This window comes from Pyrgilauda ruficollis, unplaced genomic scaffold (genome assembly GCF_017590135.1).
Source record: "Pyrgilauda ruficollis isolate IOZ18807 unplaced genomic scaffold, ASM1759013v1 scaffold3, whole genome shotgun sequence".
NCBI lineage: Eukaryota > Metazoa > Chordata > Aves > Passeriformes > Passeridae > Pyrgilauda > Pyrgilauda ruficollis.
In genome coordinates, this window is record NW_024524377.1 from 25009354 (window position 1) to 25027380 (window position 18027).

The 18027-nt window shown below is 38.6% G+C and overlaps 1 protein-coding gene across 3 annotated transcripts in view; it reads right to left on the minus strand.

Annotated features, from left to right (window-relative positions):
• Positions 1-18027, minus strand: part of SPATS2L (spermatogenesis associated serine rich 2 like) — a 79049-nt gene that overhangs the window by 17269 nt on the left and 43753 nt on the right. For all 3 annotated transcript variants that reach the window (XM_041473428.1, XM_041473429.1, XM_041473430.1), the window contains exons 4-8: positions 14607-14715; positions 11087-11136; positions 10427-10667; positions 5731-5931; positions 5182-5317 (exon numbers count right to left, since the gene is read on the minus strand). In XM_041473428.1, the coding sequence (XP_041329362.1) occupies positions 5182-5317; positions 5731-5931; positions 10427-10667; positions 11087-11136; positions 14607-14715 (737 nt within the window). The remainder of the gene's footprint in view (positions 1-5181; positions 5318-5730; positions 5932-10426; positions 10668-11086; positions 11137-14606; positions 14716-18027) is intronic.

An 18027-nucleotide genomic window follows, 5' to 3' on the forward strand; every position in this document is an offset into this window, starting at 1 on the left:
TCCCAGACTGCTGGAGGTCCTGAGAAGAGTGCCAGCACAAGCCCCTCTCCCAGTGCTGCAGCTCTCCAGGCAGGTACCCAGCCTGGGGCCAGAGCTGCTGGATCAGGCTCTCCCAGACCACCCAGGCAGCAGGGCCAGAGCCCAGGGCCCTTGGTCAAAGCACTTCTTTTTGGAAGTACCTGAAAACCCAGTGGGGCCAAGGAAACCAGAATGCAAGGAGATTATTTTTATCTTCTCTGTGCTGACAAGTTAAGGACTGGATCGCATGACTGATGGGCAAACATCACAACAAACTGCAAGAGGATTTGACTGGACTTAAGAAGCATAAGGACTACCAAAGGTTGGCTGTCAGACAGACAGAAACCTCAGAAGAACTGCCTGGAAACAGAGAGAAAAACAGCACAGAACTCTGGTCAATGCAATACTATTCCTGGCCTTTCCAGCCATCTGCCCATCTCCAAACAACCACAGCACAAACAGGCAGCTCTCATCTGGTACCACTGATTCTGGGCTAGGGGTGACAGAAATCCATCATCTTTACAGTTTGCCAAGTAGGGGTCCCAGAAAGGGGCAACTGTGTTCTCACTGTTCTGCAACTGAGCACTGGCACTGCTCACTACCCCACACTGAGTCAGTACAGACACAACTATGCAAGAACAGAGATAATTCTTTTTAGATTACTTCTTCCCCCATTCAACCACTCCTCTGCTTTACTTAGAAAACAATATGAAAACGTCTTAATTTTCCCCAAACATACAGCACATGCTTCCTAATTGTTACCCTGAATGTATTTTATTATATTTTTCAACTGTCAGTATTGCCAAACTCCATCTTCCCAACACTATGTCAAAATAATTTTTTTATCTAGCCTATAGTAAAGCTTTCAACTACTTTTCCTTCACTCCAAAAACTCAGTTGTGTTGATTTTCATGCTCTCTATACAGCACTGGACATAGCAATATGTACAAAAGAGCAGAAATGCTTGAATTTATGTGGTTCAGTTCTGCATGCAGTGTAATTAAACCTGGTTCTTACTGTTTTCTATAGACTATTTGTGGCTGGCAGCAGACCATATGCGCAAGTAGCAGATGTTCCCTTTTAGTTTTCCATATGACTGTATGAATGCCCAATATGTGAAAATTATTTTCTGGCAAGAGGTGTTACTGGGAACTGTGGCTCCTTTTGTGCTCTACACATTTCACTCAGATTTCTTGGGGCTCTCCTTTTATCCCAAAGGTGGTTATTCAGTCTCTTGGTGAAAAAGAAGTGAGAACACAGCTAATGCATGCAGGTTTTAAGCTTGGCAACAAATGTCTCGAGTGCACTCCAGTGAGAGGAGAGTTCATTTAGCTTTTTTAACCTTCCCCTGCAACTTAAGGACTATTTGGTAGCCTTCTTTTCTGTGCCCTACACTACCATGGGACATGACTACACTCTGATATATTTTATATCAAAGTAGTAAGGGAAGCCCCTCATGTTCTCACTGACACCAAGGTATTCCTGAAAACCATACAGCAAAGCTGAACGCAACAAGGACAAATACTGGATCAAGAACTACTATCAAGAAGACTCCTCTCCCAACTTTCAGGCCCATGTGAGCCTGAGGAACACTGCCCTTCAGCTCACTTTGCCAAGTGCTCTCACAGCCTTGGGAAAGCAATGCCACAGAAAGCCCAGCAAGAGCAGGGGTGACCAGAGTGCTGGATCACAGCAGGAGCAAAATCCACATGAGACTACAAAAGACTTCTTGTGAGGCTAAGTGCCCTGCCTGGTCCAGCCCATGGCTTGTAAAATGCTATAGTCTTCTGGCATGAAAAGAGTACAACAGCTTGCTGTTGCAATAAATGCAAGCTGTTATCACTTCTTCTGAGCACACAGAGAAATTACTCCAGTTACCAGAAACTTCAGTGAGGCTCTTCAAGAAAGAGGAAGTGAGCCCAATGCAATGTTTTTAAATAAACATCTTTCTGGGATTGTTATTTGCCCCATTGTACTACAAAGTCAAAACTGAAGTAAGCATTGCACTTTCCCCCCAAGCTTTTACAGGGGTTCACAGCACATCTGCTCCCTAGCACTGTTTTTCAGATTGTGGGAGGGTATGCACTATTTTACCAGATAGGTGACTTTTTAAATAGCAGCATATTACATGTTCAGGAGTAACTTCCCTGTTGGCTAGGTCAAGCTGTGAAATACTGAGCCAGAGAGAAACATGGATTTTCACTGGCAGCTATCACTCAATAGTTTCTGCTGTTAAAAGGAGAAGTTCTTGTGAATATTTCTGCTGAAGCTTTCAGGACATCTTAGGCCACATGTGCTATTCATTTAACTCCATAATAATAGTTTCATTTACAGTCTGGAAGTAGGAGGAAGATACATGATATTATATTTCCATTCTTCATTCTTTCTGTGATTAGTAAAATAAGGAAAGTTTAAAAAAAAACAAAACAGATCATCAGACAGTAAAAAATATTACTGAGTCTTGCAATGCAGTTTTAATTCTGACCTTGATAGCAAAAAAGGACACAAAAGTGGTATTATATCCTATTATCAAAGGAAGAAAAATAAACCCAAAAGAGACAAATCAGTATGTGTTTCAGCATTCAGCTGCAATGCAAGATAAAAGCTTCTGACTTCATTTAGTTTCACTAAAACCCCTTAGGTGCTGACAGCTGTGTGTAACAGGAAGGGGTTACAGTACTGAGCTCATTCCAGTATTCCTGGCAGTTCTGTCCATCTCAACCAGCCCACACTCCTGCAGGAACTGGGAGAGGAACTTGGAAAAAGCTTTGGAATCATGGTCACAATGGAGACCTGACATCATGCCCTTACTTTGGCCATTCCATAGCATTCTGGGAGCAACAGTTTAGCTGAATTCCTTAATTTTTTCATTATAAGTCGACTGTGTCACAGTGAAACTCCACACCAAAGGAGAATAATAAATATGCTCACTTAAAACCTTATCCTCCTGCTAGCACTGGGGATTTTCTGTTCAATTCTGGAGCAAGGAAACTCCCATGTAAATAAACGCACACTAAACCCTGCATCTCAGGGACAGAATGTGATCCTTGAATGAGGTCTGAAGCTGTATGTATCACTGGTTCAGGTGATTTCTACCCAAATCCAATAAATCTACAGCAGCTGTCAGGGAGTTTTTGGAGACAAGGCATTAAAACAACTGTGCCCATCTTCCTCAAAGTTTAGGCCACAAAATCATAAGAAATATCACAAAACTCTCTTTAATTTTAGCAAAGAACGTGTTAAGTCAGGCAGTTTACTGTTTAAACAAAAAAAAATCTACTTCATTCATTTGAAGAAAAACCTAAATGTTAGACTTATGAGCTGCCAAAAGCAACACAGCCAGCACTGAGATTTCCATAAACATCTCCTGACATTGTACTGTCCTCATTGCAATGTTATTCTGAGGCACAAATATTCAGACCACAGATCTGTTAGATTCTAGAGCTTCCAGCAGACTGCACTTCAATAATTTAGGGACTGAAGCTGGTAGGAGGCAAAATGAAATGAAACCTATTGAAAAGTTTTCCAGGTTATTTTCATAATTTTAAGTACTTGCATTTACAAACTCTTTTGAGGTATTTTAATATTAGGCAATACACTTTACTGGTTTTCCAACTAAAATATGGATACATGAAAAATGAAGAATTTCAGTTCTGAACTTACTACTTTCCTGCACCTTTAGATCATGACAGAATTCTAAGTCTGTTCCATGATCAGAGTGACAATTGCTTAAAGACTGAATTGCCTGTGACTGCCAGCAGCCAAGGTGAGACATGTGATCTAAAATATTTTTAACACTGCTACCAAAAATAAAAAAATGAGTGTGAACTACTCATCAAATGAGTTCCAACTATAGTTTTCTCAGAGAAAAGGTCCCCTCTGAGACCTACCAAAAAAAGGTAGAAGGAGTTGATGAACTCCGCTCAATTTTTCTATCCCAAAAATTTTATTACTACATGTAAGTTCATAAGCCAAAAATCACTGTAATGGCTCCAGAACAATCCTGACAACATTACTGAGTTTAGTACAATGGGTGATCACAGCTCACATTTAATGGAGAAACAGAAACACAGCTCTCCCTGCTATACAGTAAAGTACACTGGGGGCTCAGTGAACCAGAATCTTCCCCAAAATCAGCTCAGCAGCACTTGGATTTTCTGCCCATAGAGAAGTGGAGCCCCCATGGCCCTGAAGTTACTTTAGATGCATCTTTGAAGACACTGAATACACCACTGAAGTCCAAAGTTAAACTTCTGCCAATACTACTGCTCTTTAATAAGATATGCTATAAAAATACTGACAAATACTGTGATTGAATTAAAGGGGAAAGGTTTTTCACTCTTCTGATTTGTAACCAAGTATTGTACACTTTAACATGATTTATTCTTTTTATTCCAACACTGTCTAATACATAGGTTTTATATGACACCTATGCTTAACCAAGGCTGAGTGAAACTCAAAGCAGGAAATACTTTTCCATGACAAGACTATATCAAATATGCAACTTGCTACTACAGCAATTATTTCTGCTGTAAGTTTTCAAAGGTGTAGGTATACATGATAAAGATCAGCAGTAATCAAAATTATAATGAAAATATAGATTAAAGACATAAAATGAGGAAAAAGAATGAACTAGAGATGCAAATTGGAAGTTAAATCATGGATGGGAAACTTAGAAGGAACTGTGAGGGAAAGTTAAGAGAACAATGGTAGGATAAGAAGCAAAGATGATGGGACATGAAGAGACAGTAAAGGACTGTCTGCCAAAGGAGGTAAGATCAAAGATGCAGTACAGAAAGAAGAGATTTAAAGAAGGTAAAAGTGACTTCAGAAAATCCCAGACAGGATATTTAGAACAGCTTTCATTTGCTCATATATGTCGCCACTGAATCTGATACAAAAGAATTAGGTCAAGATGGACAATTAAGGAGTAAAAAAATCTGGGTTTTTTTCAAAGAACTTTATGTATGTATACAATATATGCATATATTACTTCCTAGTTGGTGAGGAGTGTCATTACTTAATGGCACCATGGGTTTTTTTAAATGAAACCAAATGCTGCAGACAAAGAGGGTGTCAGTGACCCCTCCCCACTAATACCAGTGGCTTAATTAGTCCCTTTTCTAAGTGGAGCTGATGGATCCCTGCAGCTGATTTACCTACCAGCTGTGTAATTCTGCAAAAGCAGCTTTGATCTTCTTCACTGAATTATCCACTTCCTCTTTGATCATCACACGGTATCTGGTTAGAGAAACAGTGCAACGCTGCAAGTCTTTTACTGACTTTTCAATGTTTGGCCCTAAAATAGAAAACAAAAATTGCACGGTAGTCAGAAAGTTGGTTTTAGTTTTTCTGAATGAGGCACCAGGAATAGTTCAACATATTATTTGCCCAGATTAGAATGAAGCAGTTATTCTACTGAAGTTCATAAATCCAACTTTTTCATAGTCCCTCCCTGGTGCTCTTCAGTTTCTAAACATGTTTGCTGAAATGCATCCCCCAAATCAAATAAATATTAGGAAGGCATTATTAGCTCAAATTATTCATTTTAATATGTTAAATAGAGCATAAATTGTTTAATTCATTTTGTTACATTCTGCTCATGCTTTTCAACACATCTTTTTTTAACTTAATTGAATTCAGAGGTCTTTTTTTCCTGGAGGCCTCAGCTGTTTTTGACCTCAGAACACAGGAACCAGAGACCAAATTTACCTCTTTTTTTGACTGAATCATCTGTCTTTGTTTCAAGCTGGGTTGACACATTGGGTGATTTAACTGAGGAAGATTTTGACTTTGGCCTGCCTACGTTACACTGGAGTTGAACTGATGACTGAAGGGGCTCATGCTGTTCTACTCCATTCACAGTCTTTGGGTTTGATTCCACAGATACTCTCTGGCGTTCTCGTTCTCTGTCTGCAAGAAACCATTAAGGAAGAAAACAGGGAGTTGTAAGATTAAGAAAGGTATGAAGCCCTTACTGTTAAGTCAGAATGTCTTTATGGTGTTCTCCTGGCACACATTCTACAGAACCTCAGAGAGCTATGACAACAAATGAAATTGTTTTGGTAATTAAACACTAACTGGAACACTTCCTTAGTTCAACAGTGTATAAAAGAAAATCTCAATTAAAAAAATCAACTCTTTCCTGCCAATGGTGAAAACACCTCATAACATAAGAAGCATGCTACCAATTATAGTATTTGTCCAAATATGCATATACACAGCACACAAAAAAAATATTCCTAATTTTACTAAAAGCATTTTAAAAGCACTGACTAAACATTCCTACCTGAAATACTTACCTTGCCTGACTACAGATTTCTATCAAAAGCTGCAGCTAAGAGGAACCAAGCAGGAAATGAACGTATGTCAAAGATTAGGTTCCTGGGTTCAACAGCTTCAGAGGGATAAGATAACAATGCCTGAGTCTGTTTGGCTGCCATAACACAACCTGGTTTCCTCTTTCCAAAACTTCAAAGGGATTCGAGATACCAGCATCATAACCGAGGAACAAGCAGCCAAAGCATGACTGTGAAAACTGACAGGCAAGGCCAGCTATTACTGCCACTGTGAATTTTAGTTAAGGAAACAAGCACAGAAAGTGATTTGTTGTGTTAACTCACTTTTCTAATTTTTGTACTCACTTCAATAATTCTTCATTCTGAAGATGCTTTTAATGCATCACTTTATTCAACTGATGATGCATGGAGAAAAGGGACTTGTCAAATTAACAGCTGGATTACAGCCCATGGAATGGGACAAACACTGCTGGGATTGAGGGATATCACATGGACAGGCAGAGCATATCAACTAGTGACTTCTTTCAGCCTGGGCATTAGGACAGGGGGAAAGCACATCTTGGTATATTTAATGGCAATCATGCAACACCACAGGAACAAGGAGGAACATCAGTGCTCACATTTTAAATCAGCTTTTAAGGGCCTTAAAAGGTTGAGTCCAAGAACAGAAAAGGTATCTTGCATAAAACAGTATGTAAGAAAGTAATAAAAGAAGTCAAAGAAACCTGTGACTCTGTGAAACCAAGAAACACCAGCAATGCAGTGTGAACACATCAAAGGTTTGATGCCGGTCTCACACACTGAGGACCGCTCCTCTGAGAGAAGTGCCACTAACCCTGTTCAACCCTGGTTGCGTCTCACCCTAGTGCAAAGAGAGCATTCTTTATAAATCAAGGCTGCCCTTGCTACCATAACTCTAACAGCTAATTAGAAACCAGCAAGCTATCAGCTGACCTATAAAGAAAGGGCTTTTCAGGTTCTGTCCCTAAGATGTGATCTTCTGAAATTTGTTGTTAACGTGCATAACTGTTTTTACTGTATTTAATTAGCAGCTTTGGTACACTTGTCAAGACAAATTACAAACCTGACAGCCTAAAGAAGGTCACCTAGAACAACAATTATACTCTAAATTAAACTTTCTGATCATCTTTTGTCTGCAATATGCTTTGACTCTGTTTCTTCCAAAACTACACACAAGCTACTTTGAAACCCAGCAGAAAGATGACCAACACAGGCTAGCAAACAGTAGTTTTGTATGCTGCAAATGAACTTTCAAATTTGACTGAAGACAATCAACACAACTAAGAATAGATTGAGAAAGTCTGCAGCAAGTCTCTGAAGACTTGTACCAACTAAGACATACGTATAACAAAATCTAGGAATCAAAGTCTCTGTCAAATACCTGCAAGAAAAGTCAGAAGTATGGATAAGAGTAGCTGCAAGTAAACTTTTACATGGTTCAGTATGTGGTGGCTTGGAACTTCAGCACCAGTCTATCATGTGACATCTGCTGTAGTAACAGTCAAGTATGATCACACCTGCCAATTAATGGCAGCAGCCCAGATTAACTTGCTCTGAAATATGCTGAGCTGCCATCTTCAAAATGAGTGGTTTATCTTTTTGCTTCAGCTTGCCATTCAATACCTTTCAAATCAAGTGAACCTCATAGATTCTTAGGTTGAAGGAAGAAAAAAGCTGTATTTCCCCTGAGATATAAACAGGAAGTTTGAAAGATTCCTTAAAAATCTTGCTACATGAAAAGTAAGTAGGGAAGAGGTCAGGATCTGATTTTACCAAGGTCCCTGAAAAAGCAATAGCATGGCAAGGCAGCAGTAAATATCCTTTCAGTGCATTCATGCTGCTTCTTTACAAGGCCATACACAGCAAGGGTAACAGCAACTAAAGATGTTTAAGAAAAAGAAAGATGGAATAATGGCAAGAAATAAGCATACCTGAACTAAAGGCAAATAGCCAAATGTTTCCCTCCCTAATTTTCTATGGAGAAATGCTGCATCCTCCCTTCTGGCTCTTGAAGTTTCTTCCAGGCTGCCAGGATTTTATGGCTCTGAAAGTCCTCACAGATTGGGAGTTGGTATAGGCAAAGCCTAAACCTCATGTTCCTCATGGGGAGGAAAGTATTAGGACTCTCAGCAGACATGTATGATCCTTCTGTGCTGTGAGCCCTCCGAAGGAGATGGTCAAATGACTACAGTAACATTCATTTGATAGGGAAGGAACCAAAACAAACAAGGCAGACAAGGACAATACAAAGGAGATTACAAGACAAGAGAGAGCAATATGAAACAGGTGCACTTTGGACTCACTTCAGCATTTCACACTGCTTCAGAAGAATCTGTATGACTTGCTCAGAAACTGCAAGGGCACAGCTGCTGGCCCCTGAAGATCCTGATCACTTCAGCACAAATGTAATAATATGAATATAGGTGGCTTTTGACCCTAAGAAAGTAGTTATGACACTGGCAGCAAAGAAAAGGATACTAGTGCAACAGAAAGTGAAGAAATTATTTTCTTCTCACTATTAAAAAATTTACCAGGAAATTATTTTACTATGTAAGGGGGACTTTAATATTCAAGTTTCAGGTTTTCCTTTCTCTCCATTTCTTTTCTTTTCTGTCTTTTGTTTGAAAGCTCTCTCCTTGTTATTGAAACAGGAGAGATGTGTTTAAGTTGAAAAAAAATTGTAAAGCTATCATAATTTCTCATCTGCCACTTGCAAAAGCACAGAAAAATTTTGAGATACTTTTTGCCCTTTATATGGACAACTAACTTGTAACTGCTTCAAAGAGAGGAAAAAAAAGCAGGATTCAATCCCACTGACCCATAAAAAGATCACTAACAGCACAGATACTCTTCTCGCCTTCTGTATCCCCTAGAAAACACTCCCCATGCACAGGCAATTAAGTCTACATATTTTTATTCATGCATGTATCATTTCAAAAAATGTCACTCTAAGAAGTCTGATTTATACCACAAATGTTTGTGTCTTGAAAAATAAGTGGCAAAAATGCTTTTAGTATTATGGAAATGCAGAATTTTCTGGCTTATGGCATATTTTATCCAAAGTTAAGTGGAAGTCTAGCAAGGGCTGGGAGCATAACTCAGGTTTTTAGTGAGGTATCAAATTTTTAGGACAAAATTTCTTGGTAAGTAGTTTGTTTGGCTGCTATAGGTTGCATAGTCTTCATTTAATTAACCAGAGGCTGGCACCACTAAAGTAATCTGAAAGCAGCAGATAATTCATTTTAGGACAATTATTACTTTGGCATATTCCTTTAAAATGGGGTTTGAGACCTGTATTTGTAACCATGGAAAAAGGGGTTTCAAGCAAAATTCTTAAGGCACAGGAAGAAAACACTAACAGCAGCAATAATCCAGGCCTGTCAAATGTCTGAAATGTGAAGAGCTGAAGAAACAGTACCAGTACTGACAACAATTAAATATGAGCTTTATGAACTTGTGGGCAAAAGCTTTCACAGAGTTTCTGCCCCAGAGCAGTGAGTTTCTTCATACTGGTGTTGATATAATCGTAACTGTACTTACCACAGCAAGGAAGAATTTTCTGTGTTTCTGCCCCTCCCAGTTTCAGAAATGGTAACTAGATAAATAGACCCCTGTGAGAAATTAAGTGCTTGTACTAAAAGGCTATCAGAGTGCCTCTCCACATCACAAAGGCCCTCCCTTCCCTGCTAGGAAAAGCCAGTGGAAGTCTAGCCTGTGTAGGGAAGATGAGAAAAAGAAAAAATGGACTAGTTTGGACTAAGCAATATAGAAATCCAGTAATATGCCAAAAAGTCATAGTGCTCAGATCTCTTTACCCCACATGAGGGATTTAATCATTTTGCTAACAATTTGACACTATCAGCTGGGCTGTCTATAGGAGAAGAAAGACATTTTGCAAGGAAACATACTGCAAGATGAACACTGTGCAGATATTAATCTATTGGTATGACACTGATAGTTATGTGTCCTATTTTTCCACAAAAACATCTCTACAACATCTTCATGGCAATAAAAATACCATGGCATTTATGTCAATGAAGGCTTAGCTACTGCCACTTGAAAAGGTGCTCTCTGTCAGATGAACTGACCTCTGATTTCTTGACAGTCCAGTGCTGACCCTACAAATCCGGAGCCTTTGTTCTCAGGAGAAGTGGTTTCCAGTTTCTGATTGGCAGAACCACGGCCAGAGTTGTCCTTAGGGCATCCGTTCATATGGCAGTCATTTATTTGCTGAGGCTCTTGGGATGCCTTCTCAGGTCCACTATTCTTGTTTTTAGCATCTTTATTGCCTTGGTGCTGTTTAGATTTGCTTCTTTTTCTCCTATTGTTCTAAATGGAGAAATATCACAAGAACAGAGACATCACTCAATGCAAATTGTACAAATTCAAAATGCAATCAGTACATTGAGCACTGTAAGTGGCTGTGACTGTCCAGGATACAGTTTCTTATTAGAAGTGTTTCTGTGCATGGGCTGTTTTGGGATTTGTCCTGTGTTTGTCCAGGGTCCCACACCCAGCACACACATGTGCTGTCCCAGAAATTTGCTCAGAACACTGGGCTTAGTGAGAAAATGACAGAAGAATAGGATTAAAAATAGTACACAAATTTGCTTTCAAGTACTATCTACAGGTGTGAATGAAGTCACTGGTGCTGGAAAAGGCCAAGTACCGACCCAAAGTAGTACAACTCAAGTACAGACAGCTGACAAGTGATTTAAATGCCTTGACTCTAAAGAGCAAATTCTTACCTTCTTTTTCCCTGTCATATTCCATTCCTTTAGAACCTGAGTTGCACTGCCTAGAGAAAGATAAAACATTTCAGCAAAAGTTCAGCTATGAAAAAGAACCGTGTGCTCATGATCAGTTTCTAGTCTCTTAGCTGAGGAGCATTTCAATTTCTTGTGAATTCTCTTATGTGGGGAGAACAAAATGGACACTGCTGCCTTTCTTCTTCTCAGTTACCTGTTTTGATTTCACTACTTATAGTGGATGGTCTACTTGGCACTACTGGTTTTTTATGAACTTCACTGCACAAAGTGATTGTGTGCCTAACTTAAAACATTAGCACATCACCAGGAAAAATCAACACTCAAATTTCTTAGCTGAAAAGGAAAGTATCTCAGCACCCAGAGTCAACAATGAGTACGCTAAATAGTCCACCCTGACTCTAGAGCATCCAAAAGTTTTAAAAACTTTGGGCATTTTTATCACATATTTTCTATGTGTTACCTGTGATCTTCGGAAGACATAAGAGTATAAAAAGTAAAACATTAGCATCCAAAAGAGTAATTTCGTGGACTTTTGCATAAAATCTGCATCACACAAACAGTGTAAACTTAGGCCTGGCAGAAAAGAATGGTAAAAAATTATACTGAAAAATAATTACAGTTATACTTGAAATTCTGCCTGTCAGCCATAATGAGTTGCTTAGATAAATTTATGGAACAAAGCAGGCAGAGCCTTGGTCAGACCAGTGCCTGCTGCCATGTTAGAAGAAAACTCTTCTTCTAACAAACATCATCATTTTGTTCTCCTGCAGCCTAGTGTTGAAAATAGATCTCATGGTAAGCACACAGTCTGAACTGTCATTCAAACTACTATGGCAGCATCTGCTACAATAATATTTTTAAATGCCAGCAGATTAAAGGTCTTCTGCTTGAATTTAACAACCATTTTACCATCACTTCACAAATCCAGTAAATACTCCATTATTTGCCTTTTCAAGTGGATTTCATACTCAGCCATTCTTCTCAATCCTTTCAGTGAAATCTTGATATTAGTATTAAGAAGAATTGCTGTTTTCAGACCACCATGAGTTGTTAACCTGTATTCAGCCAAAGACATGTGAGGGTGTGAGGCTTTCAGATGTACCACAATTACTTTTCTATCACAATAAACCAGATCCAAGATTATCTGGTGAGCCTGTCACACTCAATAGGAAAGATTACGTATCTTGCTATGCCAAATCTGTTAAATTGTGAAAAAACTTGCATGGAATCCATCAAAGCCATGATGGATTTTATCTGCTAAATGACATGATATGCAGATAGAAGGCTAAGACAACTTCTATTTCATGTATAACTATATACATATTTACATTTAGTTACACATACACTTATGTACATGTAAGTACAATCCCCTCTCCTAAAGATACCTCATCTTTTGACAGGCACCATGTTTCTGTATCAAGTAATAAACATTTGCTCCCCATTTTACTCCATGCTGCTGAAAATATGTGATTTCATGTGACAGCTTTGGTAACTGTTTTCACAGTAGCAAACAACACCCTTTTTGTGTTGGCTGGTGGTGTCTTTGCTTTGCTTCCCTCAGCTTTCCTGTGAATACTATGCATGCTGAGAGTTACTTTAAGGATTCATCCAACTAACCTCTCTTTCTTCCAATTGGAAATGCACTAACTGTCCAAACCCCAAAGTCCTCATTTGAATACACCAGTATATTTTCTCAAACACATCTACAAAGCAGCTGAACAGACCTTCTGGTTATACTTAATTAGGTAAACTAGCATAGCAAATAAAACATTTGAACCCTCTTTCATATAAATAAAATTCTACATATAGAATAAAATTCATAACAGAGGGATCACCTAAATATCACTCCAGATATGAAGCATAACAGGAAACTAAATTTGACTATTTCTGGATTCAGCAAGCAGCACCTCTGAGAGAAGCACTGCATGGAGGTGGCTCAACCTTTCCACTCAGTATGGCCACCCCAATGTTTTTCACTGCAGGACTTCTCAGCGAGCGTTATTTCAATCTTAGCAATTTCTGTCATTTGTGTGAAAAAATATTTCAGTTGTTCATTCTATCCACAGTGGCAGCTACGTGGATACATATCTTTTCTGCTCTTTCCAGACAGTAACAAATATTAGCACTTTTTATATACTCCCTCACAAAGACTTCTGAACAGTAATCATGAACTGGTGAAGTTCAAACAAAGCTCATCTGAACTCAGGTATAACAGCTTGCTTTTCTTCATGACTTTATTGCACTTCTTGCAAAGCTTGTGTTTGCCCTGTTTCTTCTTTACAGCAGGTGATGAAAGAACTTCCTCTTTTGAGAAACCATTGGAAACAATTCCTAAGCCACAAGCAAGCTATCGTAACTTACGACAAAATAAAGTAAAAGCAACTTACTGAATAGTCATCAAACAGTCCTCCACTACCTTCCCCAAGACATACATTACAGGAAAACAAAATTATTGTTTTTATTAACTGGATGCATCACACTTCCCTTTTTATCTGTGTGTGTGTGCACACACAAATGCAATTTCAATACATCCCTCAGAATGTAACTGTCTGTGCAGCTGCCTGAAGCAAAAAGAACCATATAGATCTGATGGAAGAATTTTGACACATTTATATATAGTCCAGTTTGCTTGCATCTGCTTTTTGCATATTGATAATTCCTAGTATACAATGATGCTTTTTGGCTGATACAATTTAGTAAGTTATTCCAAATCAACCCCAAAAATATTTTGAAGTAAAATAGGCATGAATTCAACAACTTGCTGATATAGCAAAAATGAGGCATTTTAAAGATATACAGGGCCATGTGAGACCACCAAACTTCTACTATCTATGTAACCCCAAGCAACAAAAATTTTTCAAAAGATTGCTCATGGTATGCCATTACTTTTGCAAAGGGTTTCTCACAGATTCTGGTGAAAGCTCAAAATACTTGAATATATATATTTACCAGGAAAGTGATATTAAAATACAAGTGACCTTTCATTAGAGGTGGTTTCATGACGCAAAATACAAACATGGATCCAAGTTTAAATGGCTCAAACTTTCAATGGAGTCTTGGTTCAGCCATTATAAATGTCAAGGCTATTTGCAAAATTCAGATTGAGGTTTGAATGTCAATGTATGCATCAAGTTCAGGGGTTTAGGGGCCTGGTTATGTGCTTCAGAACTATTCCAAATTGTTCTTAGTTATTGTATCTTCAGTAGTGAATAATTTCCTGACATATTACTTTAAAAAGCATTAACTTTTATGCAGAATAAAGAAGCAGGTCTGCAGTAAGAATGGCTTCAAGAATGGCAAAGTCAGTTAGAAGAGATGAACAACCATGTCGAACTCATACTATGAAGAAGCAGAGATGCAGCCAGGAGGATCAATTTTTTATAATTAACAAGTGTCACACATCAGATTTCAGAAGAACTACAGAATATATTTTCAGCCACTAGAGACAACAAATACTTGGCATGTGATTGAATTAGTGAAAAAGGTACATTGTACTCACCATCCATGAAAGCTTGAACAGCCTTGTCTACATTGTTATCATATTGCTGCAACACCAGAACTATCTCATTATTGCTTTTGTTTGGAACAATTGATCGGATTGCATTGATCTGTAAGTAAAGGAAGACAACCACATGAATTTATCATACTCCTTTAGACTATAAGGTACCTGTGCCAATGCATGTTTATATAAATGCCTCTTACACTGATGTGCTCACAAGCACACCGCAATGTATCTCTCTGCACAAAGCAATACCCATTCTATCCTCACCCAGCCATGCACATAGTGAAGCGATTTCTTCATGACATCAAATCACAGAACTGGTAGCCAGTAATCCTGGAAACAAATCCAACTCTCAGTCACAGCAGAAGAACTAGCTTAATTCAACTGACAGAATTTGGCCTTATGCTCCTTTCCTAAATGGTCTATTTGGTGCCAAGTATCTCAACATATTACCTATGCAAATTTAGTGGGCACACAAATTCTACAACAAGGCTCTTGCATGGCCTTGCTACATCGAAGTTACGACTGATTTTTTTTAGCATCTGAAAAACAGTCATATGCATAAAAACAGTCAGAGGATAAAAGAGAACAATATAATTTTTAAAAGTTCTAGTGGCTGCTTAACATTATTTCAGTTTGCTGTTCCATTTACAAGTGACCAGGAAGCTTGTGTAACAAAATCCTGAACAAAGGACATGGGATGCCAAATACTTCCTTCAGGAAACTGCTGATGGATGAAGTGTTACACCCACAGATGACTCTGGCACACAATGCTTAAATTTCACAGCATTTGCTACTGCTATACTGTCAGTATCCATTGGTACCAAGTGGAATTCAACTCATGATGTTTTGATAACATATTTCTACTGAAATCACATCATAATTTATTTTCTCACCCTATATGTTATAGCTGAAAGCAAACAGCTACATGAAACTTTGTTGCTTTTTTATTTTAATGCTATAACAATTTTCCTAGATCAGACCAAAGTAATTTTAACAAAAAATATTTTTTTTATTTAAACATAATTAACAAAACAAAAGCCTATGACAAAAAATGAGAGACTCTGTCAAACCAGTTTAGCTGTTCCAAATTAGCTTTATGAGCTTCCATGTCAAGATATCCAGCACATATTTACAATCAGAAACTCGTTATTGTCCTGCAAATGTTTATCTGGCACCCTCCTTTGTCATCTTTCTGTGGGAATACATCCTTGATTAGGGTGTACTTTATTTACTGCATTCCAATGTCATCATGCTAATCGTGAAACAGTGTGGTCTTATTATTGTACTGTGAAATATAATTGCAAAAACGTAATACGTGAAGGTAGAGCTGTTTAAGGGCATTAGGCTGGCTCACACGGCAAACGCATTCACACTACCTTGTCTTAGCTGCCCAGTTAGGTGCTGAAGGACAATCTCTATGGAGTCTCCATCAACAGGGACATCAGAAGGTGATTGGGAACACTTAAGTGCTCAGATTTGACAAAAAAAATCTTATTTTGCTGTAGTATGTTCACCCCACTCCTCAAGCACTGTGTTTCCCCGTCCTGTATACTACCATAAACCAGGAGTACAGCATGTCTCTGAATGCAGTGATGGGACAGCTCAGATTCCTGATGCCTACTGGACTCCGCATCAGAACTGCAAAAGGCTCATGCTTGCTTTCAGTACATATTAGTACAGCTACTGAGGATGATTTACTGTGCTCCTGTCCATCATCCCATCACACCCTTCTCTGCAGCTTCACATTCACCCACAGCACCTCTCAGGTAGCAAGTCCAGCCTTGGACAGTCCTGGCCAAATTCATAATTTAGAAGGCAGTGGAGCTGAAGTGCTTGCCTACTTCCCAAGGGCCTTTTCCCAGAGGCCTATCCCATTGTGTGTCTAGCGTTGCCACGCTATGACTGAACCACGCTGGCCCACAAGCTCGGTCCCCAGCCAACAGAAGCTGCTTTAGAGTATCTACTAAACAGGGGTAACTTTATGTTAAAGTTCATACAGAGTAAGCTGACAAGTGGACTGCTTGAACCAGAGGTTGTTGTTGCCAGAAACTATGCAGAAAATCCCCTGTCTGCTCAAGTTTCTCCCTTCAGCTGACATGCATGCATGGGGAAGGAAGTAAGGAGTATAGCTCTCTGCTATGCACTGCAGGCAGCCAAGTGAAAACTAACCCAAATCAATAGGATGTGAAGAGAAAGCACTGGAAAGAGGAGTTAATTAATCAAGTGATTGTGGGCACAGGCATGCTATTTACTGATAAAGCTGCAACAAGTGTGAACCGAGCTGGCTCCACAATAAAAGTTGGCAAAGACACTAAGGTAGAGCAGGCCACAAGCTGCAGTCACTTTATGTTCAAGCTCGTAGCTCTCAAACATTTTCACCATGTGGATTACATCTTCATATTCTCACAAAAAACTCCCCTCTTTCACAATCATGTGAATTGTCTCTCTGCCTACTCAAAATTGCATAATCTCCTTGTGGTAACTGCTTACAGGAAAAATAGTAAAAGAAATATCTAGAGTATTCTAACCAACTTTAAACATAAGCACAAGGATCTCACATGGCTTCTAGGTCCTACTTTGCTATGAAAAGTCTGCAAGCCTCAGGAAGCATCTGAAACAACCAAGTCAGGCTAAGATCTTATTCAGAGGATCAGGCAACTTGCCACACAGTGCATTCTGGAAACTAAAAAGAAGAATATTTGTAAGGTAGAAGACATTGACATACAAGAACTCAACCAAGCTGGCTATGTTTTAGACTACAAAACCAACCGAAGACTTTCTGTTTGCACTGTGTGATCTTTGTTAAGAATTTTTTATTATAGAAAAACCAGAATTAAAAGCTAAACTGTGTTTCATCCAACTAATACTATAATTAAATACCAAATCGTTATGCAAACATTTTAGTTGTGGAGGTAACCCAAAAAAAAAAAAAACAAAAAAAAAACCAGGATGATGATCTTAGGGAAAATGCTTAACAGTACAGAGAAAAGAAATTTAGCATATGACAACACTGTGGACACAGCCAGTTCAACTGGTTTAGTTGAACTATTAAAAAATTTGATTTAGGGAATTAATATACTGTAAAGCTCAACATTTCTACTGCCAAAACCCAACAATATTTTTTGTTGTCTGTTGCACAAAAAATACATTTGTTTATCTTTCTATCTGGAAAACATTAAAAATTGTCAAGTTCAATGAAATAATTCCTCGGGAAAAGAACATCAGATTGCAAAGAAAAGCATCCAAGACCTAGAAAATCCCAAATCAGAAGCTGTTTAGACTTTTTTTAATATGCTTCCCTTTCGTATGTATGCTGTGATACCCATGATATCTAAGGTTAGAATTTCTCCTTTCCAGATTTGTGCAGTGATTTAAGTGGGTGAGTAGATGAAAACTAAAATTTGCAATCAGTATG